Source organism: Parasteatoda tepidariorum, chromosome 2 (genome assembly GCF_043381705.1).
Source record: "Parasteatoda tepidariorum isolate YZ-2023 chromosome 2, CAS_Ptep_4.0, whole genome shotgun sequence".
Lineage (NCBI taxonomy): Eukaryota > Metazoa > Arthropoda > Arachnida > Araneae > Theridiidae > Parasteatoda > Parasteatoda tepidariorum.
Genome location: NC_092205.1, coordinates 45,013,540 through 45,023,645, shown reverse-complemented (window position 1 = coordinate 45,023,645; position 10,106 = coordinate 45,013,540). Strand labels below are relative to the sequence as shown.

Here is a 10,106-nt window from a genome sequence, read left to right as displayed (position 1 = left end):
TTAATATATATATATATGTATCTTTATTTGATTCAATATACATGAATCTGTTATAATGATTAACTAAAAAGTCAATTCTGAAGGACCTATTGTCTTTTTTGTACCAATAAAAAATAAATCCTCAGAAGTAATGTGTCTAATGACTCGGTAAATTAAACAAAAGAACTAAATATAAATAAATTTAATTAACAATTTCTGAAAAATGGAAAATGGTTTTTAATCTTATTGCAATGAGTAGAATTATCTTGGTTTCGTTCTTTTTTCACAACATTTTTATACGTTTTGACACAGTGTTTTGCATTATTTAAATTAAATATTACGCTTAACAAATCAACAAGTTCTTTGTACAATAGAAATTTGAGGTAGCAATTTGTATAAAATAAATGCATAATTTAAATTGGATGCTTACACATATTAAAGCTTTGAATGTGCTACGTTTTAATTTCATTATATGAAGAAAAAAAGTGAGGAGTTAAAAAATATTTCTTTATCAAAAATTATTTTTATAGCTAATGAGTACTTAAAATATTATATTAAAAATTCATTATGCTGAGATGTTTACACAAAAGAATATTTCTAAATAATGCAACATCTTTTTTAAAAAATATACTCCAAATCCTTTCTAAAAATATTTCAAAAACAATCTATATTTTTTGTTAATATTTTGGATAGGATTTATTTATTTAATAATCGTCAATTGATAGCATATTCCCGAAGATCTATATAAATGACAATAAGTATCAGATCTATGTATGTATTTCGTATCTATATAAATATTTTTGATAATCTAAAGATATTTTATTAAGGCTCAAAGGGACTGTTTAAGTAGATGATAACATTCTAAAGGAATGAGTCGAAATTGGTTTCAAATTTAATACGATTATTAAATTATTGCTGTAAGCAAATTGTTGCCCCAAAAGTGTAACTAGGCACAATTTTCAATGTACATCTCTAACCAGTGAGGTTGAACTAGATTAGTTGTCCTCTAACAATCCACAAATTGTTTGAGTCTTCTGATTGTTTATGGCAAAAACATATTTTCCCTGTTTATGGTAGTTGATATTAGCAGTCAATTGATGCCTAATTAAAAGTCAGGACATTGATGCATAATTAAGAAGTAAAATATGTTCAATTGACAATAGTTTAGATCTCTCTGTATAAAGGAAAACGTTCATTAACAAAAATTAGAAAAAGATCCCGGAAAAGTATTTACAGAATGGTTTGTGTAAAAATTGTGTTCTTACTTTTCATTTAAAATATTCGTTTTTGGAGAAATTTAAGTAGCAAAGACGCTTTTTTGGTCAATTACTTAACAGTTATAGATTTTTTGAGTTGAGCAATACTTAAAAAATTCCTTTCAATCTATTATTTATAAAAATAAAAGTTTATAAAAATGCAGGATTTTCTTACATTTGTTAACTTCTTACGAGAATGTCTTTATACTCATTGTCGCACGTTAGATGAAACTGCAATATTTTTTAAATATATCTCTGGCTCACCAAATTCTTACTTAATCGCGACAAATGTAGAAGTCCGTATAACCTGCTTACCCCCCCCCCAAACTCATTTGTTGTATAATACCCATATCTAAAAAGAATTCTACGCCACAAGCCAAAGAAAAGGTGATCTAAAAACTAAACAAACTGCTTTTTTCTTCCTGTTTCGTGCCCTATATATAGTTATAATGCAATTCGGGAGAAAAACTACTTCGAAGCTTATCCAGTAGCTTGTAACAGGCAAACAACAACAAAAATTCGAATAACAGGAAAAACGTTTCTTGCTGCATTATTCAAAAACCTTCAGAGTAAACATGCAACCTTATACTTCAGGGTTTCTTGAAATACATTATTCAGAATGTTTTTTCTGGAAGCTCACTGCAGACGAGAATTTCTCTTCTATTGCCGTGATTGAGTATTTTATGCGGAGTTGTAAATATCGAACGTGACGCCTTTAACGTATGCTCACTGATAGATCACCTCTCCTCATGAGTTATGCTCGTTCGTCCAGGACGCCAATGGTTATCTGCAAATGACATTCCTAGGTGTTTTCTTCACTGCCTACCTCTTGGCGGCATTGCGTTTTTTCTGCACTGTCTTGACAGTTGGCGCGCTTTTTATTTCTTATTAGAAAAGAATGCACACGATGTCGAACTCCGTTTCGTTTAAATTTCTGAATATGCGCGACGTGCTTATTTATTTATTTATTTATTTATTTTTATTTTTATTTTTTGCAGCAAGTAAAACAGTGGATAACTCTCGAACTAACAATTGAATTTAANTTTATTTATTTATTTATTAAAAAACTAATACGCACCTTGTCCTGCCCTATCGAAAAAGTTCTTAAGCTTATTCTGCAATTAAACAATGCTTAAATAGTCTGTAAACAGGAAATATGAAATGAAATTGTCATTATAAAGACATAATATATTTTCTACCAATGAAAAACTAAATGTCATAAGGCTAAAATTATTAAAAACTACTTTTCATTTAATCCTTTTCTCAATATATAAAAATTAAAAATATATTTCGTAATCTTTTTTTTTCAATAGCCTTGATTTGAGTTCAGAATTAATTCTATTATCAGAGATTCCCTCTACGTCTGCCTAACACATTATCATAGAATTTGAAAAACGTTACAGGGTTGCTAAATGTTTTATATTAATAAAGTTCGCGCACTTTCTTCTATGCCAATACATTTGAATGCATAAATCTTGGAAAAGGAGCCTTGGCAATAAATTAAAGCAATTAATAGCCAACGCATGAAATCCTTTACTTTTTTTGGTGAAACATATTCTAACATCTATATATGTCACTTAATTTTTTGATTTCTTGATAGACGGAGATGTCTTGTGAAACTCAGCACTGCAGCCACACCCTCCGGGTCATTTTCAAACTTATTTATTTAGTAATTTATATGTATATTAAATATAAAGAATAATTTTTATTTTGATAGAGCTCCATATTTGGAAAAATAAAAGAATTTTATTATTTATCGAATTTTATTCTTCATAATAGCAGTTTACGATTTTATATATAGATAGAATTGTTGTCTATATAGCTCTGGAATAGAAAAGTGAACAATTGAAAACTAATCATTAACATCTTCAACGAAAATTTCCCTGATAATCATTAAGGGATCCGAAATTTGAACTGCTCTCGTGACCTAACTACTGGGTGGATATTTCTCAGAATACGGCCGGACCTTATATTTTGAAAGTCAGAAATTGAAATCCGTCAAAAAAGATATGTTTATTCAAAGAAAGGTTTTGAGCCCGATTTCGTAACTTAAAACATCACCTGCACCTAATAATTAACATATTTAAGGTCACCTCCTCGAACTACCAATATGATTCTTAGTACACGATAGATTAGATCAAAAGTTATTCAATGTTTTTTTTCTTCTTTTTTTTGCGCATTGTACATGTGACTGGTATAAACCTTCTTAAAAATAAACCGACTTTATCAAACTTCGAAACACGGCAGTATGTCGAAAAGATATCTTGGAAATTTAATCCAAAATTTAGGAAAGATATCCTAGTTCGTGATGGTACCAAAATTTTATAAATACGTTAGCTCTAATTCTAATTATCTTGGATCATGTTATTCACATACAGTTCAATGATTAAAAAATTTATGATAAAAAGTGTGTAAAACGTAACGAAGTATCCATTTGTTGTAAATAATTTAAAATAATACACTTCAATGACAAACTAAAAACTTACCAAAGGAGATTTTTTCAAATACCATGCATGCCAGCAATAAAATCAATTGAAGTCTTCTTCTTCACGCGTTTTTTTTTTTTTTTTTTTTTTTTTTTTTTTTTTTTTTTTTTTTTTTTTTTTTTTTTTTTTTNTTTTTTTTTTTTTTGAAGTCTACTACCTCCTTCGGTTTTACACTGTAAAAAAATTCTGGATCAAATTACAGTAAAAAGTACCGGCACTCTGGATGCCTGTAATTTTTACCTTGAAATCCATTTTTACCGGAATACGTTACGGAACAACTAATCTGACATACCTTAATAGGTTCAGTAGTAATTCCCGTAAAATCACTGAATCATTCTGATTAAAGAAATATTTCTGTAAAAATTATATTATATTTTACAGTAAAAACTAATTTTATGGTAAAATTGATTTTACGGATGATACACCCAAAGTACCGGTACTTTATACCGTAATTTGATCCGGAATTTTTACTGTAATAATTACCATAAAATCACTGAATCACTCTAGATTAATGAATATTACTGTAAAAATCACGGTTTATATTTGATAGCAAACATTTATTTTACTGTAAAATGGATTTCATGGATGATGCCGGTACTTTATTTAATTTGATCTGGTATTTCTTACAGCGCAATAAAGATTTCGCATGTTAGGGAATTATTGCATATTAGGCATCTTTCCTCTACTTCAAAATGAGATTATTAAATCGGAAGATTGTTAGGTGTTACATTTTTTATTTTTCTCACTGCAAACCATTAAATAGAATCCTTTCCTTTTTTTAGGACTTCTCCAAACACTTGGACTTCTGCTATATCCTCTAATACTGGATACATATGTTGGAAGACTTCATTGTGGTAACAAAGCACATGCATACGGATTAGACTTTTGCCGAATCGGCTGGGCCTATGTAGCATCCGCAGCTGGGACTCTTCTCACTTTCTACTGTCCTTTCTTGGCTTACTTCAGTTTCTACAAAGTGTACAAAAGCTACAACTCCATACACTCGGAGCCAGATGAAGCACATCTCAATCCAAACTTTATGTTTTAATGTGTCTAAAGACTTTCCTCTTTTTGTGGGACCATTTTGATGCAAAATCATAGAGTAGGTTAAAATAATTTTCATCACAACTCATTCAAATCAATGTGTGTGTCTAATCCTCTTTACGACATATTATGTATCTTAATTCATGTATCACCTCACTTATGTTCTACTCTGTAATATTTCACGAATTTCTCCAATCGCATCATTTAAGTGTAACAGTCATGGAACGAACATATAATAAACAAGAATAAAAGTCATTGAAAATTATTAAATTAAGCTTTGCGGCTCGTTATTTAATTTTTTATCACTACTATAAAAGGAAACCTTTTTCAGTTTACATCTCACAAAATCGTTGCAAGTTAATTAAAAAATTACCATTTATTTGCCATAAAATGTCTTAAGAAATTCAATTATATTGTTACATATAATCTGTCCTGAAAAATAATATAAAATATAAATTTTTCGATATTAAAAATTATTAAACTTTTAAGATTATCTTAGACTAATATTTTAAGATTTTATACATCATTTCATCTCTGTATACATGTTGTGAAAAGTGTTCTTTTATTTGTAGCATTTTTTCACAAAACATCGCTCATGTTATTCATTTAGTTGATAATATATTTTTTCTTTATCAGGTATTTAAATGTTTTTATTTTTGAAAATTTAATGTTGCTTTTCTGATGTTTAAATATTTAGAAAACAGTGTTGTTTTCTATTAGAGGATACTCTTTTAATAAAGCTTTTATAAAAATATTTAAATAAAACAGAAAATTTCTCTAATATTCAATAAAAAAATTCTAAATATATTGCTAAAAGAAATTTAAATTAAATGATTTTTTCCTGATTGCACCTGGTATTATGATCCTTTTACAAATAAAATAACTAAACAAAAGAAAATGTATTACCATTTATTTGATGATATTGTAACGCCAAAATGCTAATAACTTTAGAATCAAGAAGGAGACAGTGTTGGAAAAATTTGAAACTATCCTTATTTCAAAAATGTAACTTATTGAAGTTTTCAACAATGGGCCACAAGCCTTCGTTCTTTTATTTATTCTATTCCCACCGAAGCGATTGCTTAAGAGAGACCAAACATTTGCGTACAACGATTGTGTGCAGAGCAAACGAACACTTGCTCACACTGTCGTTTTCCTTGCTTAAAAATCTCCAAAATAGCAGATCTTTTGCTTGAAACTGTAAAAGACTCAAAAAGAAATACGTAGACTAAGAAATATATAGTAAAATATTTTATAATTAAAATGGTTGACAAAAGAAAGCAGAAATTAAAAGGAAATTAATTAATTTCTATTCTATGGTACAATAGCTTTTTTGCCTCACACTGTAAAAAGTATTTAAACTACAACGTTATGTTATATTAAGATTTTTATCTAACTTTTTACCTGAAAACTAAAATTTTGTTTTAATTCAGTTACCAGGGAAAAAAAAATTAAAATAAATATCCCGTAAATAAAAGCGCCGACGTAGAAATGAAAAAAAACTAAGAAAAAGCAAATTTTTTGAAGAAATATTATTTCATACTAAATCGCTTTTATCGAAGAAATATTTAAAAGCAGAAATGAAGTTAGTTTTAGTAACCAAAATAAGAAAACTCACGAAAAGTAATGAACTAATATGATCTCAAAAATATAGCTGCTAATAAAAAAATAAATACCAATAAAAATACAAATAATACGTCTTCATATTTTCGCAACGTCAATTTATAAATCTTAAATGTAAAAAAAAATTTATTCAAATTTATTGTTTATTTCAAAAGCAAAATAAGAAAATGTATGAAAAATTTTATTCCCGTCTTGCAAATGATGTCATAAACAAATAAAACAAATCATTATGGAAAATAACATTTATATTTTCTTCATCGTTAATTTATAATAAACCACTTATATTGAAATGTTTTGAAGACAAAATTTTCTTTATCTTTGTAGCAAGAAGAAAAATTATATGCAAACGCTTAAAAAAATCGTATACCACATTAACGAAAATAAAAATTTCCTCGACGAAATAAGAAGTATACAGTCTATAATTTTTCAAGAAATCTAACTCTTTACAAAAATATAGAAAAGCAATAAAATTGCTTAGTTATTTGCTATAAATTTAGCTTTGTTTTATTTTTTCAGTTGCATTCAAATTGAAATTTCAGTCAGAATAACTAGGGAAGCGTACTAAGAAATAAAATATTAATTACTCACAAAGTAACTGAAAATCTCAATATAAACAGAAATGTAATCAATTTTTCAAATTTCAAACAGAAACTAATTAACCAATTATCGTCCATTAATTTATAAATATTTTTTTAATCTTGCGACGGAAACTGAAGTGGTCGAACAAATGCTCCGTGACAGATGCAACAATTAATTTTTTTCTGCTCAATTCAAATTAAATAAAATACACCTTTTGGCGGAAGAGTTTTACATCATTTTTTTCTGTTCATAATTTTGCGCATTTTTATTTTTAAAAAGATAAAGTATAGAGTCAAAGCGTTATTAGTACTCTTTAACTAATTAGTAAGCAATTTCTCTAGTACTCTTTTTGAAAGAAAATGAAAATCTGAATAATTATTTATTATTCGTGGTTTTAATACCTTTGTTATGCTCATAAATGATTCAAATACAGATAATATCTTATGTAAAGTATATTTTGTTGAGAACTTGGGAATTAGCATTAAGAATCAACTTAAACTTTTTATCCATATTTTTAATAGTTAATTTTTTAAATTTTTTGACTTCATCTTAAAATGATTCATTATCATTACGAATTAAAAACAATTTTAACTTCTGGGAAATGCGAGGCTTTTTATTTCAAATGAAAGCAAGTGATGTTTTAAATTAACTTTAAGATGTACTTATGCCACAGCATTTTTTTTTCTGTCATGATAACAAGTGTTTTTTTTCATTTATTTATTTCAAATGCATTTCTAAGTGTATGAAAAAACCCAGTCTCTGAAATATTAAAAATTCATGCACATAAGAAATTTCCTTGTTTTAAAAATTCTACATAGTTTCTAATTAAAAATTCTAATTAGTTAGAATTAGCTTCTATTTAGAGTTTTTAATTAGAATGTCTAACTACAGTTTGTAATTAGAATTTATAATAAATACGCTTCGAATTAAAGTCTCTAACCACAGCGTCCATTAGAATTTCTAATTATTGATTAGAACTTCGAATTATTAATTAGAATTTCTAATTATTAATTAGAAATGCCGCTAAAATAAAAAGAAATATTTTATTATTGTATTTTAATTACTAATCGCATTTACTGCCTCTATTAGAAATTCTAGAAGGTGAAATTAGGCCGGGATAGTCTGGTCGGTGGGGAGCTGGTCCCATGTCCGAGAGTTCGTGGGTTCGAACCCCGCCGGCTGCAGACTCCCCGTGTAGTAAAGTGACTGATGCACGTTAAATCTGTCGAGTCGCAAAAGTCCTCCATGTTCCCATAACAAATCAATACCTCTGGGGGTACTGGATCATATCGATCGATCGTTCTCTGATTTAGGTCAAAACTACGATCTGTGAATGAATGAATGGATGTATGAATGGGTCCGCCCTATAAACGGGTGTGACGTATGGTGTGGTAAAAGTCAAATTCTTAGCCATAGATGGCGCCACTGGAAAAACAAGAACAATCGCACCCCCTCTGCCTAAACAGGCATACGTCAAGAACAACAACAGAAGGAGAAATTAACTAACCATGCATATTTTGAGACCTAAATAAATAAATCGTGCAATAGATATGTCTAAGACAGAGGCTGAACTAGGTCAGTGTTCGACTATCATTCAATCAATTTCACTATTCCTATTGAACGATTCATACTTTTATCGCAATAGAAACGTATACATATTGCTTGAATCTGTAACCGATTGATCATTGATGGATCTTCAATGGACATGTAAATGAAGTGATAAACAGCAGCTTAGACATATTTTTGTTGGACTAAGAACAGAGAAAATGTGTATTAGCAACCAAATATATTCGTTAACATAAGCGTGCAAGAAAGATATCGGATAGCAAAATAGAAAGGGTGTTTATAAAATAAAATTACACTTTACATTCGATTAAAAAAACCCTCTTTAAAGAAAAAATTTTTGTGAAAAATTAAAATTTGATCACCTTAAGTACATTATTATGGAATGTTCTTCATTTTTTAATACTTTTTTTGCATTTGACATTCCTGAATGCAGCGCTTCAATTTAAGTACTGAAACAAAATTTTTTTATAATAAAATAAGTAACAAACTAACGTTAAATATAACCTTATGTTTATTCTTATTCTAGGTCTTGCTTTATTGCAAAAAATATGTAAAAAAAAAATTTTTTTTGCTTTATTGAAAAAAAAATATGTTTTAAAAAAATTTTGCCTAAAAATATTTGGGACTAGCCAATACAGTTTCGGAAGCCCACAGAAACATTCTTTTTTAAATAAAAAAAAATTTCTGAGAAAAGCACGTTTTGTTCAAAAGTTGTCTCAGTTACTTAAAAGGATTCGCAAGAATTAATTAATTCCTTAAAAGTTTTAACCTTGCATTTAAATCAAGCAACAAAATAACATCAGTTAAACAAAAATCACCGAAACAAAATTAATTTTCGAAAACATTTTTATAATACTTTCTATTCATTGAAATTAAGTCATTTTTCTACTTGAATCTCTTTAAACTTCAGATTTAATATCTCATTCATAGTTCTAGCTTTTACTTTGCTCATATTTATGCAAATGACTTTAAAATAATTTAATCCAATATCTTAAAATAGAGCCATTTATATGCGTATTCATTAATTTTAAAAGTGGAATGAATAAACCTACTTCTGTTACTGACGTTGAGTTCCAACAATAATTTATACTTCAGAAATTCCAGCGTTCAAAAAAATATAATATTGAATAGGAGAAGAGGATAACAAAAGTCCCCATCTAAAATATTTTTCTTAAAAATTCTTACCATTAATGAAACAAAAGCTTTTTATTGATTTTATACTTAATATTGTTTTTGTAAACGAAGTTTTAATGTTCTCCGATAGGAAGAGCTGGAATTTTTTTAGATTGAATTGAAAACAATAAGAACCTATAAAAATATAATTCAGAACCCATTATTAATCATTTTACCGTCAAAATCGTAACAATGTTTTAAAGATATAAAGTGCTTAAAATCATTTTAGCACTCTATCTTCCATAACTTATTGGAATTATGAATTAAGACGATTTTTATTTCTTAAATAAAATATAGGATTTATATATTTTGCATTATCTTTGACAACAATAAATTTAGTTACTATACATATCACCAGATTTTGAGTAATTAAATGTGAATGCAAAATGACGCGTTAATA

General features: G+C 27.8%; 1 protein-coding gene across 1 annotated transcript in view; it reads left to right on the top strand.

The window, feature by feature from the left end:
- LOC107440497 (LHFPL tetraspan subfamily member 6 protein) overlaps positions 1-5,039 on the top strand; it is a 50,559-nt gene extending 45,520 nt beyond the window's left edge. The window contains exon 2 of the mRNA XM_016053440.3: positions 4,504-5,039. Within this exon, the coding sequence (XP_015908926.1) occupies positions 4,504-4,769 (266 nt within the window). The 3' untranslated portion in view covers positions 4,770-5,039. The remainder of the gene's footprint in view (positions 1-4,503) is intronic.
- Positions 5,040-10,106: the final 5,067 nt, after the last annotated feature.